This window comes from Triticum urartu, chromosome 5A (genome assembly GCF_056163025.1).
Source record: "Triticum urartu cultivar PI428250 chromosome 5A, HENAU_Tu73, whole genome shotgun sequence".
NCBI classification, from domain to species: Eukaryota; Viridiplantae; Streptophyta; class Magnoliopsida; order Poales; family Poaceae; genus Triticum; species Triticum urartu.
This window is the reverse complement of record NC_141877.1, coordinates 458,597,752-458,614,232: the sequence shown is the minus strand read 5'-3', so window position 1 is coordinate 458,614,232 and position 16,481 is coordinate 458,597,752. Positions and strand designations below refer to the sequence as shown.

The window sequence follows — 16,481 nt, the reverse complement described above, 5'->3', positions numbered from 1 at the left end:
TGAAATAGTTTCACTACTCATGCCACCTGGAACACCACAATGTAATGGTGTGTCCGAACGTCATAACCATACTTTATTAGATATGGTGCGATCTATGATGTCTCTTACCGATCTACCACTATCGTTTTGGGGTTATGCATTAAAGACAGCTGCATTCACGTTAAAAGGGCACCATCAAAATCCGTTGAGACGACGCCTTATGAACTGTGGTTTGGCAAGAAACCAAAGTTGTCGTTTCTGAAAGTTTGGGGCTGCGATGCTTATGTGAAAAAGCTTCAACCTGATAAGCTCGAACCCAAATCGGAGAAATGTGTCTTCATAGGATATCCAAAGGAAACTATTGGATACACCTTCTATCACAGATCCGAAGGCAAGACTTTTTGTTGCTAAATTCGGAAACTTTCTGGAGAAGGAGTTTCTCTCGAAAGAAGTGAGTAGGAGGAAAGTAGAAAACTTGATAAGGTAATTGTACCTTCTCCCTTATTGGAAAGTAGTTCATCACAGAAATCTGTTCTTGTGACTACTACACCAATTAGTGAGGAAGCTAATGATGATGATCATGTAACTTCAGATCAAGTTACTACTGAATCTCGTAGGTAAACCAGAGTGAGATCCACACCAGAGTGGTACGGTAATCCTGTTCTGGAAGTCATGTTACTAGACCCTGACGAACTTGCGAACTATGAGGAAGCGATGATGAGCCCAGATTCCGCGAAATGGTTTGAGGCCATGAAATCTGAGATATGATCCATGTATGAGAACAAAGTATGGACTTTGATGGATTTGCCCGATGATCGGCAAGCCATAGAAAATAAATGGATCTTCAAGAGGAAGACGGACGCTGATAGTAGTGTTACTATCTACAAAGCTAGAATTGTCGCAAAAGGTTTTCGACAAGTTCAAGGTGTTGACTACGATGAGAGTTTCTCACTCGTATCTATGCTTGAGTCTGTCCAAATCATGTTAGTAATTGCCGCATTTTATGAAATCTGGCAAATGGATAAACAAAACTGTATTCCTTAATGGATTTATTAAAGAAGAGTTGTATATGATGCAACCAGAAGGTTTTGTCAATCCGAAAGGTGCTAACAAAATGTGCAAACTCCAGCGATCCATCTGTGGACTGGTGCAAGCATCTCGGAGTTGGAATATACACTTTGATGAGTTGATCAAAGCATATAGTTTTATGCAGACTTGCGGTGAAGCCTGTATTTACGAGAAAGTGAGTGGGAGCACTACAGCATTTCTGATAAGTATATGTGAATGACATATTGTTGATCGGAAATAATGTAGAATTATTCTGTAAAGCATAAAGGAGTGTTTGAAAGGAGTTTTTCAAATAAAGACTTCGGTGAAGCTGCTTACATATTGAGCTTCAAGATCTATAGAGATAGATCAAGACGCTTGATAAGTTTTTTCAATGAGTACATACCTTGACAAGATTTTGAAATAGTTCAAAATGGAGCAGTCAAAGAAAGAGTTCTTGCCTGTATTACAAGGTGTGAAGTTGAGTAAGACTCAAAGCCCGACCACGGCAGAAGATAGAAAGAGAATGAAAGTCATTCCCTATGCCTTGGCCATAGGTTCTATAAAGTATGTCATGCTGTATACCAGATCTATTGTATACCCTGCACTGATTTGGCAAGGGAGTACAATAGTGATCTAGGAGTAGATCACTGGACAGCGGTCAGAATTATCCTTAGTAAAATAAGGATATGTTTCTCGATTATGGACGTGACAAAAAGGTTCGTCGTAAAGGGTTACGTCGATGCAAGTTTTTGACACTGATCCAGATGATTCTAAGTCTCAATCTGGATACATATTGAAAGTGGGAGCAATTAGCTAGAGTAGCTCCGTGCAGAGCATTGTAGACATAGAATTTTGCAAAATACATACGGATCTGAATTTGGCGGGCCCGTTGACTAAATTTCTCTCACAAGCAAAACATGATCACTCTTTGGGTGTTAATCACATAGCGATGTGAACTAGATTATTGAATCTAATAAACCCTTTGGGTGTTAGTCACATGGAGATGTGAACCAATCACATAAAGATGTGAACTATTGGTGTTAATCACATAGCGATGTGATCTAGATTATTGACTCTAGTGCAAGTGGGAGACTGAAGGAAATATGCCCTAGAGGCAATAATAAAGTTATTATTTATTTCCTTATATCATGATAAATGTTTATTATTCATGCTAGAATTGTATTAAGCGGAAACATAATACATGTGTGAATACATAGACAAACAAAGTGTCACTAGTATGCCTCTACTTGACTAGCTCGTTAATCAAAGATGGTTATGTTTCCTAACCATGGACAAAAGAGTTGTTATTTGATTAACGAGATCACATCATTAGTTGAATGATCTGATTGACATGACCCATTCCATTAGCTTAGCACCCGATCGTTTAGTATGTTGCTATTGCTTTCTTCATGACTTATACATGTTCCTGTGACTATGAGATTATGCAACTCCCGTTTTCCGGAGGAACACTTTGGGTGCAATCAAACGTCACAACGTAACTGGGTGATTGTAAAGGAGCACTACAGGTGTCTCCAAAGGTACATGTTGGGTTGGCGTATTTCGAGATTAGGATTTGTCACTCCGATTGTCGGAGAGGTATCTCTGGGCCCTCTCAGTAATGCACATCACATAAGCCTTGCAAGCATTGCAACTAATGAGTTAGTTGCGGGATGATGTATTACAGAATGAGTAAAGAGACTTGCCGGTAACGAGATTGAACTAGGTATTTGGATACCGACGATCGAATCTCGGGCAAGTAACATACCGATGACAAAGGGAACAACGTATGTTGTTATGCGGTCTGACCGATAAAGATCTTCGTGGAATATGTAGGAGCCAATATGGGAATCCAGGTCCCGCTATTGGTTATTGACCGGAGATGTGTCTCAGTCATGTCTGCATTATTCTCGAACCGTAGGGTCCGCACGCTTAACGTTACGATGACAGTTATTATGAGTTTATGCATTTTGATGTACCGAAGTTAGTTCGGAGTCCCGGATGTGATCACGGACATGACGAGGAGTCTCGAAATGGTCGAGACATAAAGATTGATATATTGGAAGCCTATGTTTGGATATCGGAAGTGTTCCGGGTGAAATCGGGATTTTACCGGAGTACCGGGAGGTTACCGGAACCCCCCGGGAGCTATATGGGCCTTAGTGGGCTTTAGTGGAAAGGTGAAAGGGGCAGCCCAAGGTGGGCTGCACGCCTCCCCCCTCCCCTAGTCCTATTAGGACAAGGACAGGTGGCCGGCCCCCTCTCTCTCTCTCCCCCCTCGGGGAATCCTATTCCAACTAGGATTGGGGGGGGAGTCCTACTCTCGGTAGGAATAGGACTCCTCCTGCGCCCTCCTCCTGGCCGGCCGCACCCTCCCCCTTGGCTCCTTTATATACGGAGGCAGGGGGAACCTCTAGACACACAAGTTGATCCTTGAGATCGTTCCTTAGCCGTGTGCGGTGCCCCCTGCCACCATATTCCACCTCGATCATATTGTAGCGGTGCTTAGGCGAAGCCCTGCGATGGTAGAACATCAAGATCGTCACCACGCCGTCATGCTGACGGAACTCTTCCCCGACGCTTTGCTGGCTCGGAGCCCGGGGATCGTCATCGAGCTGTACGTGTGCTAAGAACTCGGAGGTGCCGGAGTAACGGTGCTTGGATCGGTCGGATCGGGAAGACGTACGACTACTTCCTCTACGTTGTGTCAACGCTTCCGCAGTCCGTCTGCGTGGGTACGTAGAAAACACTCTCCCCTCTCGTTGCTGTGCATCACCATGATCTTGCGTGTGCGTAGGAAAATTTTTAAATTACAACGTTCCCCAACAGTTTTTGCCGTGACCCTCTCTACTCTTTCACACAAGCTATGCGGGTGAAATGATGATAGCATGCCAAGTTTCAACATTTTCAGACTTCATTTTGTAGTGATTTTCAATTTCACGGTCATTTAGCTCTCTAAACAAATCGGTAAATGACTGAAAAACAACAAATGATGTCAGAACATATTGGAAATTGATGACGTTGCTTTGAATGCTGCATAATGAACGCAAAAAAGTCTGGAGTTCAAATAAGTTTAAAAAACATTGAAGTGCCCATGTAACAGATGAGTTCTCGTCTGAAACCCTGATACTCTGAAAGTGATTGTCCAGTTTGTACACGAAGTGTGTCCAGTTTTTGCCGTGACCCTCTCTACTCTTTCGCACATGCTATGCGGGTGAAATGATGATACCATGCCAAGTTTCTACATTTTCAGAGTTCATTTTGTAGTGATATTCAATTTCACGGTCATTTAGCTCTCTAAACAAATCGGTAAATGACTGAAAAACAACAAATGATGTTAGAACGTGTTGGAAATTGATGACTTTGCTTTGAATGCTGCATACTAAACGCAAAAAAAGTCTGGAGTTCAAATAAGTTTAAAAAACATTGAAGTACCCGTGTAACAGATGAGTTCTCGTCCGAAACCCTGATACTCCGAAAGAGATTGTCCAGTTTGTACACGAAGTGCGTCCAGTTTTTGCCGTCACCCTCTCTACTCTTTCGCACATGCTATGCGGGTGAAATGATGATAGCATGCCAAGTTTCAACATTTTCAGACTTAATTTTGTAGTGATTTTCAATTTCACGGTCAGTTAACTCTCTAAACAAATCGGTAAATGACTGAAAAACAACAAATGATGTCAGAACGTGTTGGAAATTGATGACGTCGCTTTGAATGCTGCATACTGAACGCAAAAAAAGTCTGGAGTTCAAATAAGTTTAAAAAACATTGAAGTGCCCGTGTAAGAGATGAGTTCTCGTCTGAAACCGTGATACTCCGAAAGAGATTGTCCAGTTTGTACACGAAGTGCGTCCAGTTTTTGTCGTGACCCTCTCTACTCTTTCGCACATGCTATGCGATTGAAATGATGATACCATGCCAAGTTTCAACATTTTCGGACTTCATTTTGTAGTGATTTTCAATTTCACGGCCATTTAGCTCTCTAAACAAATCGGTAAATGACTGAAAAACAACAAATGATGTCAGAACATGTTGGAAATTGATGACGTCGCTTTGAATGCTGCATACTGAATGCAAAAGAAGTCGGGATTTCAAATAAGTTTAAAAAACATTGAAGTGCTCGTGTAACAGATGAGTTCTCGTCCGAAACCCTGATACTCCTAAAGAGATTGTCTAGTATGTACACGAAGTGCGTCCAGTTTTTGCCGTGACCCTCTCTACTCTTTCACACATGCTATGCAGGTGAAATGATGATACCATGCCAAGTTTCAACATTTTCAGAGTTCATTTTGTAGTGATTTTCAATTTCACGGTCATTTAGCTCTCTAAACAAATTGGTAAATGACTGAAAAACAGAAAATGATGTCAGAACGTGTTGGAAATTCATGACGTCACTTTGAATGCTGCATAGTGAACACAAGAAGTCGAGATTTCAAATAAGTTTAGAAAACATTGAAGTGCCCGTGTAACAGATGAGTTCTCGTCCGAAACCCTGATACTTTGAAAGAGATTGTCCAGTTTGTACACGAAGTGCGTCCAGTTTTCGCCGTGACCCTCTTTACTCTTTCGCACATGCTATGAGGGTGAAATGATGATACCATGCCAGGTTTCAACATTTTCAGTGTTCATTTTGTAGTGATTTTCAATTTCACGGTCATTTAGCTCTCTAAACAAATCGGTAAATGACTGAAAAACCGCAGATGATGTCAGAACATGTCGGAAATTGATGACGTCGCTCTCAATGCTGCATACTGAATGCAAAAAAGTCTGGAGTTCAAATAAGTTTAAAAAACATTGAAGTGCCCGAGTAACAGATGAGTTATTGTTTGAAACCCTGATACTCCGAAAGAGATTGTCCAGTTTGTACACGAAGTGCGTCCAGTTTTTGTCGTGACCCTCTCTACTCTTTCACACATGCTATGCGGGTGAAATGATGATAGCATGCCAAGTTTCAACATTTTCAGACTTCATTTTGTAGTGATTTTCAATTTCACGGTTATTTAGCTCTCTAAACAAATCGGTAAATGACTGAAAAACAACAAATGATGTCAGAACATATTGGAAATTGATGATGTCGCTTTGAATGCTGCATAATGAACGCAAAAAAGTCTAGAGTTCAAATAAGTTTAAAAAACATTGAAGTGCCCGTGTAACAGATGAGTTCTCGTCTGAAACCTTGATACTCCGAAAGAGATTGTCCAGTTTGTACATGAAGTGCGTCCAGTTTTTGCCGTGACCCTCTCTACTCTTTCACACATGCTATGCGGGTGAAATGATGATACCATGCCAAGTTTCAACATTTTCAGAGTTCATTGTAGTGATTTTCAATTTCACGGTGATTTAGCTCTCTAAACAAATCGGTAAATGACTGAAAAACAGCAAATGATGTTAGAACGTGTTGGAAATTGATGACATCGCTTTGAATGCTGCATACTAAACGCAAAAAAAGTCTGGAGTTCAAATAAGTTTAAAAAACATTGAAGTGCCCGTGTAACAGATGAGTTCTCGTCTGAAACCCTGATACTTCGAAAGAGATTGTCCAGTTTGTACACGAAGTGCGTCCAGTTTTTGCCGTGACCCTCTCTACTCTTTCGCACATGCTATGCGGGTGAAATGATGATAGCATGCCAAGTTTCAACATTTTCAGACTTCATTTTGTAGTGATTTTCAATTTCACGGTCAGTTAGCTCTCTAAACAAATCGGTAAATGACTGAAAAACAACAAATGATGTCAGAACATGTTGGAAATTGATGACGTCGCTTTGAATGCTGCATACTGAACGCAAAAAAAGTCTGGAGTTCAAATAAGTTTAAAAAACATTGAAGTGCCCGTGTAAGAGATGAGTTCTCGTGTGAAACCGTGATACTCCGAAAGAGGTTGTCCAGTTTGTACACGAAGTGCGTCCAGTTTTTGTCGTGACCCTCTCTACTCTTTCGCACATGCTATGCGATTGAAATGATGATACCATGCCAAGTTTCAACATTTTCAGAGTTCATTTTTTAGTGATTTTCAATTTCACGATCATTTAGATCCCTAAGCAAATAGGTAAATGACTGAAAAACAGCAAATGATGTCAGAACGTGTTGGAAATTGATGACGTCGCTTTGAATGATGCATACTGCATGCAAAAAAAAAGTCTGGAGTTCAAATAAGTTTAAAAAACATTGAAGTGCCCGTGTAACAGATGAGTTCTCGTCCGAAACCCTGATACTCCGAAAGAGATTGTCCAGTTTATACACGAAGTGCGTCCAGTTTTTGCCATGACCCTCTCTACTCTTTCACACATGCTATGCGGGTGAAATGATGATAGCATGCGAAGTTTCAATATTTTTAGACTTCATTTTGTAGTGATTTTCAATTTCACGGTCATTTAGCTCTCTAAACAAATCGGTAGATGACTGAAAAACAACAAATGATGTCAGAACGTGTTGGAAATTGATGACGTCACTTTGAATTCTGCATACTGAACACGAAAAAAGTTTGGAGTTCAGATAAGTTTAAAAAACATTGAAGTGCCCGTGTAACAGACGAGTTCTCGTCCGAAACCCTGATACTCCGAAAGAGATTGTCCAGTTTGTACACGAAGTCCGTCCAGTTTTTGCCGTGACCCTCTCTACTCTTTCGCACATGCTATGCGGGTGAAATGATGATACCATGCCAAGTTTCGATATTTTCAGAGTTCATTTTGTAGTGATTTTCAATTTCACAGTCATTTAGGTCTCTAAACAAATCGGTAAATGACAGAAAAACAGCAAATGATGTCAGAACATGTTGGAAATTGATGACGTCACTTTAGTGTTGCATACTGAACGCAAAAAAATTCTGGAGTTCAAATAAGTTTAAAAAACATTGAAGTGGCCGTGTAACAGTTGAGTTCTCGTCGGAAACCCTAATACTCCGAAAGAGATTGTCCAGTTTGTACACGAAGTGCATCCAGTTTTTGCCGTGACCCTCTCTACTCTTTCGCACATGCTATGCGGGTGAAATGATGATAGCATGCCAAGTTTCAACATTTTCAGACTTCATTTTGTAGTGATTTTCAATTTCACGGTCATTTAGCTCTCTAAACAAATGGTAAATGACTGAAAAACAATAAATGATGTCAGAACATGCTGGAAGTTGATGACGTCGCTTTGAATGCTGCATACTAAACGCAAAAGAAGTCTGGAGTTCAAATAAGTTTAAAAAACATTGAAGTGCCCATGTAACAGATGAGTTCTCGTCCGAAACCCTGATACTCGGAAAGAGATTGTCTAGTTTGTACACGAAGTGCATCCAGTTTTTGCCGTGACCCTCTCTACTCTTTAGCACATGCTATGCGGGTGAAATGATGATACCATGCCAAGTTTCAACATTTTCAGAGTTCATTTTGTAGTGATTTTCAATTTCACGGTCATTTAGCTCTCTAAACAAATCGGTAAATGACTGAAAACAACAAATGATGTCAGAACATGTTGGAAATTGATGACGTCGCTTTGAATGCTGCATACTAAATGCAAAAAAAGTCTGGAGTTCAAATAAGTTTAAAAAACATTGAAGTGCCCGTGTAACAGATGAGTTCTCGTCCGAAACCCTGATACTCCGAAAGAGATTGTCCAGTTTGTACACGAAGTGCGTCCAGTTTTTGCCGTGACCCTCTCTACTCTTTCGTCCAGTTTTGGAAATTGATGACGTCGCTTTGAATGCTGCATACTAAATGCAAAAAAGTCTGGAGTTCAAATAAGTTTAAAAAACATTGAAGTGCCCGTGTAACAGATGAGTTCTCGTCCGAAACCCTGATACTCCGAAAGAGATTGTCCAGTTTGTACACGAAGTGCGTCCAGTTTTTGCTGTGACCCTCTCTACTCTTTCGCACATGCTATGCGGGTGAAATGATGATAGCATGCCAAGTTTCAACATTTTTAGACTTCATTTGGTAGTGATTTTAATTTCACGGTCATTTAGCTCTCTAAACAAATCGGTAAATGACTGAAAAACAACAAATGATGTCAGAACGTGTTGAAATTGATGACGTCGCTTTGAATGCTGCATACTGAACGCAAAAAAGTCTGGAGTTTAAATAAGTTTAAAAACATTGAAGTGCCCGTGTAACAGACGAGTTCTCGTCCGAAACCCTGATACTCCGAAAGAGATTGTCCAGTTTGTACACGAAGTCCGTCCAGTTTTTGCCGTGACCCTCTCTACTCTTTCGCACATGCTATGCGGGTGAAATGATGATACCATGCCAAGTTTCAACATTTTTAGAGTTCATTTTGTAGTGATTTTTAATTTCACGGTCATTTAGCTCTTTAAACAAATCGGTAAATGACTGAAAAACAGCAAATGATGTGAGAACGTGTTGGAAATTGATGACGTCGCTTTGAATGCTGCATACTGAACACAAGAAGTCCGGAGTTCAAATAAGCTATTAAAAATAAAAAAGATGCAATGCTAGTTAATTAGCTTCAAGCCTTTCGGAATAGTGTAGACTGCACTGCACATAGCTCCGTGCAATCTATGCTATTCCGAAAGGCTTGAAGCTAAGCAACATGCAGGTGAGCATTGCGCCTCTCCTTCATCGTCTCTGCACTCATGGCTTATAAACCGCTCCTACTGCCTCTCTCTTGGCGAGGTGGGACTAAAAATCAGCTTACTAAGAAACTCTAGTACCGGTTCATGCCATGAACCGGTACTAAAGGTGTTCGTGGGGGCCCCAGCCTGACCACAGCCCGACACAACCTCATTAGTACCGGTTCGTGGCATGAACCGGTACTAAAGGTTGCCCACGAACCGGTACTAATGATGTCCGCTCGCCGAGCCATTGGAACCGGCACTAATGGACACATTAGTGCCGGCTCAAATTCAAATCGGCACTAATGTGCTTCACATTTGACCCTTTTTCTACTAGTGTATATTCTCCTGGAGATTAAGCTTGAGCAGGGGCTAGTAACCGTCTTAGACTCGAGACGAAAAGATCCCGAGACCTATGCGGACATGACTAAAATTCTCAACAAGTAAGTTCAATCGATCATTATCGCACCATATCGGCAACTTTCTGTTCATTTCCTGATATCTCAAGTAATAATTATTTTCTTTGTCTTGCAGGGTTTGGAAAAAGTTCACCGAAGAAGCTCCGGGACTGCCGAAGGAGCTGCGATATACATACCCGAAAGTAAGTACTACTAGTTAGCTAGTTCCGCGCATCTCCCGTTGATTCTAGCTACTTTCATCAATGCCATTTATAATGCTTCATTATCAGTTTGATTGACCTCTATTTCGCGTAAAGTGCTTGTGGCAGGAACAAGGGAATGATTACTGTGGATACTACGTGTGCGAGTTTATCTACAACGCGACTTGCAAAGATAAGCGGGGCTACTCTAAAAGACAATTTGATGTGCGTAAGCAATAATATTCACAATTTCATTTTATTACATCATCATTTCTGTTGAGTTTCATTCATATATATGTATTAACCCCCTTCTTCAAATTAGACGTGGGAGATGCGGAATGAACTCCTACCAGAAGATCGCATGAAAGCAATTCAAGAGGAATTAGCGGGATTCTTTCTTGACCACGTCATCAATAAAACCGGAGAATACCATGTGGACCTTGAGTTCATATATAATTAGGGGATTATATTGTAAGAGATATTATATTGTATATATATGTAGCCAGTAGCGTCGGATAGATATACAAAAACTTGTTGTTTGATCAATCTCTCGGAGAAGGAGAGGTCGATCACTTTTCTCGGTATGCATGACAAACTTCTGTACTTAATGGTTTCCTTCATTTTCTTACTACCTAGCGTGTCGAGGGCCTCTCTATATGTATAGTACGTAGCGTCGACCAAGCACGGAGATAAGAGAGGGCACTTCTCTCTATTAATTAATTAGCTACCTAACACAATATATGAAACACCTTAATTAACCATACAAAAACCCCAAATCCACCCCCCTTCCAGAAAACAAAAACCCTAGCCCCTGAACAGCTGATGCGTGGATGCCTATTGGTCCCGGTTGGTGCCACCAACCGGGACTAAAGGGCCTCCTGCCTGGGCTCGCAGCACCGGCCACGTGAAGGCCCATCAGTCCCGGTTCGTGTAAGAACCGGGACTAAAGGCCTAGGGCATTAATAACGACCCTTTAGTCCCGCTTCCCCAACCGGGACAGATGGGCCTTATGAACCGGGACAAATGGCTCTTTTTCTACTAGTGTGATAATTCATAAAAAAGAATGCCACCTGCTCTCAATTTTGACATTGTCGAGCTATTGTACATGTGATTGTTCCTCCACACATACATCAATCATATTAGAATCAGAGGTAGAGGTGCATTCCGACTAAAGCATTCAGACAATAATATCTCTTTGCTTTGGGCAAATGAATGAGCGCCATGCAACTCCCCAGATCATCTGAAAGAGACCAAGTTGATGCAAGTAGAGCACTAGTTTCTACAACAAACTTGTTTTTCTTATAGACGAGCCTGTAGCTAAACATGCAAACAATACCTGAAAATCACAAAAATCATCAACTTTCAGATGCATATGAACCAGGAGAGGTCACCAAAATAACATGGTTGGATAAGATTAAACTTTATGTTGTAGAGAATTTCTGCAACATTGCTGATCTTACTCGTCTATAAAAAAACTCCGTACTTGCCGTTGCTTCACTCCCGCAATCTAATATAATGTGTTACAGAAAATTCAAAAAGAAGATAAGTATGGCAAATCTGAAAATTTTATGGTCGACTGAAGAAATGCCTAATCAAACCAAGTGTCTAATTACAGTTCATAAAGTCCACCTGTACTGTTAGTCTGCTGCTAGCACATGTATATGGATTCAATTTACGTGCATCGGGGCGTATACATGAGAACTATTGCTCAAATATGTTGGCATCATACTGAGTTGTAACATGTTTCTACTCACATTGCTGTACCATGCTGCGAACAGTTTTGGAGCAGAGGAGGGGTGCTGGTGCTTCAGAGGCGCCGGAAGTAGATACACACATGAGAGGGGAGAAAGTCGGGTGGCCCAGGAGAGCGGGCGAGAGAGGTGACGGGGCCAATTTCAGTAACCCTAGCTCACGATCTGGTTATGATACGCTTAGGTACAGGAGACAAGAGGGCAACGAAAAGAGAAGATGTCTTGCGAAAGGACTACTGGTGCAAATGAACGATTTTTGAAGGCTATAAAATGCACCGGCAGCCCATCTGTTTACAGAATCTGATCCCTGTATTGTGCATCCATCGGCTCAGATTGCATTGGTGCACTTGCATCAGATGGCTCATTGCACAGGATGCGTCCTCCCGCGCAAATCTGAGGCGACGAGCAGGTAAAAAAGATACTCGCTCCGTCTCATAATGTAAAATGTTTTTTGACTTTAATGTACTGTAAAAAACGCCTTACATTACCACTGGAGATGAGTCTTACATTATCACTTGAGATGAGTGGTCAGCTATATCAAAAACAATGAAAAAAAACATCTTACATTATGAGATGGAGGGAATAGTTGTTCACCCAATCTTTTGACAAAGAAATCATGTCCCCAAAAATCTATGTTGTCAATTGATCCATCAGTTATATCATCAATCCTAAACCCGGCTAACAACCAAAACCCAGCCAACAACCAAACACGTCTTTTTTTTTCTCCCGTTGCAACAGGACTACTTGTATTGATATATAAATACAAATTAAATTTATGACCAAAGTTTGACCCCTATCTGAGAAGGCCTAATAAGCCAACATCACCAGCTCAGTTGGCCGCCCAACCAACGCATACAGGCCCTCACGCCAGAGAAACGAGAGGGGGCCGAGCTCACCGGATGTAAATTTAGCTTTAAAAAAGCGCATCAATTTGAAAGGGATGAGGATGCTGTGCCGTCACAAATCAAAATAACATTCTAAGGGACCTATTGCAATGAGATTATTAACGAATATAAGCTTCTCTTTAGAGGCAGCAATTGATACTAAAGCATACTCATAATAGTGTCATAAGTACAGAATATCACTTCAGACAACTTGACAACCGTCCATTAGAGTACCACTGGATTATAACACAGCATAACAGCAAAGACAGTTACACCAGATTGCCAGAGAAGAGAACACGGAAGCCAACCTTAAGCTCTCTACAAAGAACTATCATAGTCAAACTTGCAACTCGGAAGAAGGGACCATGTCACAGTTACCTCCATCTCACAGGAACCAATCTTAATATTCTCCTTGCTTTTACCAGCTCTTTTGGGAGTAAAAGTCTTGCGAACTCTTCTCACACCTTTCTCATCACTACCTTGCAGTGCCTTCGCCGAAAATATTAGCTTACCGCGAAGCTCGACGCTGACTACACGGCGTGAAAACTCAATCATTCCTTTACCATCAACTGGCAATCTATCACCTTTAAAAGCAAGCAACAAGATTTCCATGTCTTCTAAACTAGCTGTACTGGCAGTAAATAAACCTCGGCAACCAGGCCATGACCCATCTTTTTTCAATTTCACACTGATTGCAGCTTCCACAGAGTCGTACATTCGAACATATGTCAACTCCAATGTGCTACGCTTGCTAGCTTCAGCACGATAAGACGGGCCGCCAGGAGAAGACGCAACTACTAAATAGCTTAAATCCATGTCCTCCGATTCAGTGGTGCCCTTAACCTTCAGATCAACTTCAATATACGTAGGATGTACATCCACCACAACTCCACGAGTGGGACCCGTCAGCATAAGAGACCGATCCTGCATAGCATGCAATATATGGTTGCGTAAATAGTAATCCTTCAGTTATAATAATAAGACTGGGACCATCAACAGTCGAATGTACCCAAACCACACCATTTTGACAAAGACAAGTGTCAACCTATACATGAACCACTTCTTAACTGGGACTTGTTCCTAAACTTAATTAGAAACTTATTGCTGCAGGCAAATACCGCACAACCAACTTATGTTGAGCAAAATTAGCCAGGAGGCATGAGCAGGCAAGTTATGTAAGGTGAGCAAGCCTTTTCAAATTATCACAGCAATTTAAGATTGATGGAAGGAAGCAAAATTAACAAGTTATGCCAAAGAAGAGGAAAACGTTGAGTAGCATAATGAAAGCATAAACCATAACAGATATGTCTAGAATCTCTAGACAAACCAGACTTGTGCGCAAATAATTGAAGTTAGCTGAACAACAGACCAAATAGTATTCATGCACGGAGTATTCAAAGCTCCTCGGTGATTGTTGGCGTTTGTTTAATACATCAAATTTATACCACACACTTTGCAAGGTTATACATGTACTGTACATGCCCACATCGACAACTATAGTTAGAGCAACTCAAATTTAAGAGCATAATCTCATATTCATACTAATGCAACCCAAGCAGAAGGCACTGCTTTGTGTTTCAAATCATATGCCTACTCTTATCATGAAGTTAGTTGAAAGTAGAGACCAATGAAGCCGTGTGTGTACGCATGGAGTAGCAAGGATAACAAACCTTCTTGGTGAGGGTTTGGCAGTTCTCCCTTTGGCGATGGAAGACCATAATGCGATTGTGATCCACCTTATCCCGTACAGCGACTGAACCAAAAACATGCAATGGCCACATTAGGGGCTTCTTTATCTTTCCGACTTTGATTGAGAAGATCTGAAGAGTTTGCTGTGGCCTGGCCAAGGAGTTACGGTGATGGTGGCTGCAACACGAGGGTGGGATAGACGCTGCATGGCAAATAACGCAGTCAGTGATATACTAATAGGAGGCGTATGCTATTAAGAGCAGCAGCAAAGCTAGGATAGGGCTGGAGGAGGAGGACACTTACTGGTCTTGTCGAAGGGACCGTAGAGTGGGGCAAAGAGCCAGTCCCAATCTTTACGGTAAACACGGGCACAGTAGGCATTATGATCAGTGTTGGCCTCCTCAGGCACTTTCCCTACCATCTCTCTCGTTCTAGCCATCATTTCATCAATCGACAGGTCACCTCTCCTCTTCCTCTTCTGCTCCCAACTTTCAGCCGCCTCCTCAGCCGCCTCCTCAGCCAGCCCCCCAAATCCCATCATCATCATCTCCTCAGCAGCTACCTCGGCCGCTTCCTCAGAGATCCTCATCATCCTTATCTCATCCCCAGTAGCCTCTTCAGGCGCCACTGCTTCAAACTTGGCAGACGCATCATCGTCATCCGCCATATTGTGCTTCAGGAGCTCCATCGCCTCATGCTGCTCCTCCTTGTCAGACCAATCATCATCCGCTTGAGCACAGGCTTGGTAGGCATTTGGATCAGTGCTGGCTTTGTGAGCTATCTTTCTCCCTGCTTCCTCCTCCTCCAGTAGCTCCAAAAATTCTTCAGTCAACAGATTAACTCTATTCTTCTGCTGTCCACTTTTAGCCGCCACAGCCACCTCCTCAGCCAGGCCAATTTCCCCCCTAGCGGCGTCCGCTAGGATCATCGTCGTCATCGTGTCATTCTTCTCGAGAATAAAGGCTGGATCATATGCCTCTTCAGAAGCTGCTGCTTCACACTTAACATATTCATCGTCATCATCCGCCATAATCTGCACCACGAGCTCCGGCGCCTCCTCCTCCTCCTCCTGATCACAGACTTGGTAGGCATTTAGATCAGTTTTGGCTTCCTTAGCTATCATTCTCCTTGCTTCCTCCTCTTCAAGTGAGGCCAACATTTCTGCATTCGACAGAGCCTCCAGAGACTGGCCAATCAGGCGCTCCCTCGTCTCTCTCACATCACCCGCCCCTCCACGCAAGCTCGCATCCTGCATCAACAACACCACCGCCTTCCGCACTTCAGATCCCGCAGTCTTCCCCGTCGGCAGCAACTCCTGCTTAGATGTCTTCCCCGTCGTCGCCAGCAACTCCTGCTTAGATGTCTTCTTCCCCATCGTCCCCAGCAACGCCTGCAACGATATCTGCTTCCCCGTCGTCGCCAGAAACGCCTGCTCATATGTCTTCTTCCCCGTCGTCGCCATCGCCACCACCGCCTTCCCTGTTCCCCCCATCTTTGATATCTTCCCCGCCACAGATCTTTCCCCCGGCTCACAAGACTCGACACTCGACGACTCCATCTCCATCTGGATTCACCGCCGCCGCCCCTCTCCCTTCTTTCTTTTCTGGACTGGATTCGTCGTCGCCGCCGCCCCTCTGCCTTCTTGCACGGGAAGGAAACCCTAGACGACCGACTAAAAGGAACAAACACCTCCGCAGGGTGGCGGTAGCTAGTCCGGGGCAGATATATGTCCAGGGCTTTGAGCCCAGTTCCTCCACGACAGAAATAATATATTGGCCCCGTGCCAAGTTCGGTTAGGCAGGCCTGCCTGCCTCGTTTCAATTCAGATTCAGACAAGCCCGCCCCACCTTGGCCCATTAGCGACGTGTTAGATGTGCTGGAGCATTTAGGTTTCCTTTTTTGGCCTAAAAATATTAGATATCATTTTTTTCCTCAAAAAATATATTAGATTTCCTTTTTTTAATACTCAACTCGAGAAAGG

General features: G+C 42.5%; 1 protein-coding gene across 1 annotated transcript; it reads right to left on the bottom strand.

The window, feature by feature from the left end:
- Positions 1–12,964: 12,964 nt before the first annotated feature.
- On the bottom strand, positions 12,965–16,219 carry LOC125556250 (uncharacterized). The gene is made up of 3 exons (XM_048719022.2): positions 14,804–16,219; positions 14,482–14,702; positions 12,965–13,735 (listed from the first exon to the last, which is right to left on the bottom strand). The coding sequence occupies exons 1-3, from the start codon at positions 16,062–16,064 to the stop codon at positions 13,130–13,132; spliced, it is 2,088 nt and encodes a 695-aa protein (XP_048574979.2). The 5' UTR covers positions 16,065–16,219; the 3' UTR covers positions 12,965–13,129.
- Between the last annotated feature and the right edge of the window lie 262 nt (positions 16,220–16,481).

Excerpts from the sequence above, each read along its gene's own strand:
- LOC125556250 (XM_048719022.2), bottom strand. The coding sequence starts at position 16,064 with ATGGAGATGGAGTCGTCGAGTGTCGAGTCTTGTGAGCCGGGGGAAAGA. Across the intron at positions 14,703-14,803 it reads CGGTCCCTTCGACAAGACCA|CGTCTATCCCACCCTCGTGT; the intron begins GTAAGTGTCCTC and ends TTTGCCATGCAG. Across the intron at positions 13,736-14,481 it reads GCCAAACCCTCACCAAGAAG|GATCGGTCTCTTATGCTGAC; the intron begins GTTTGTTATCCT and ends CATGCTATGCAG.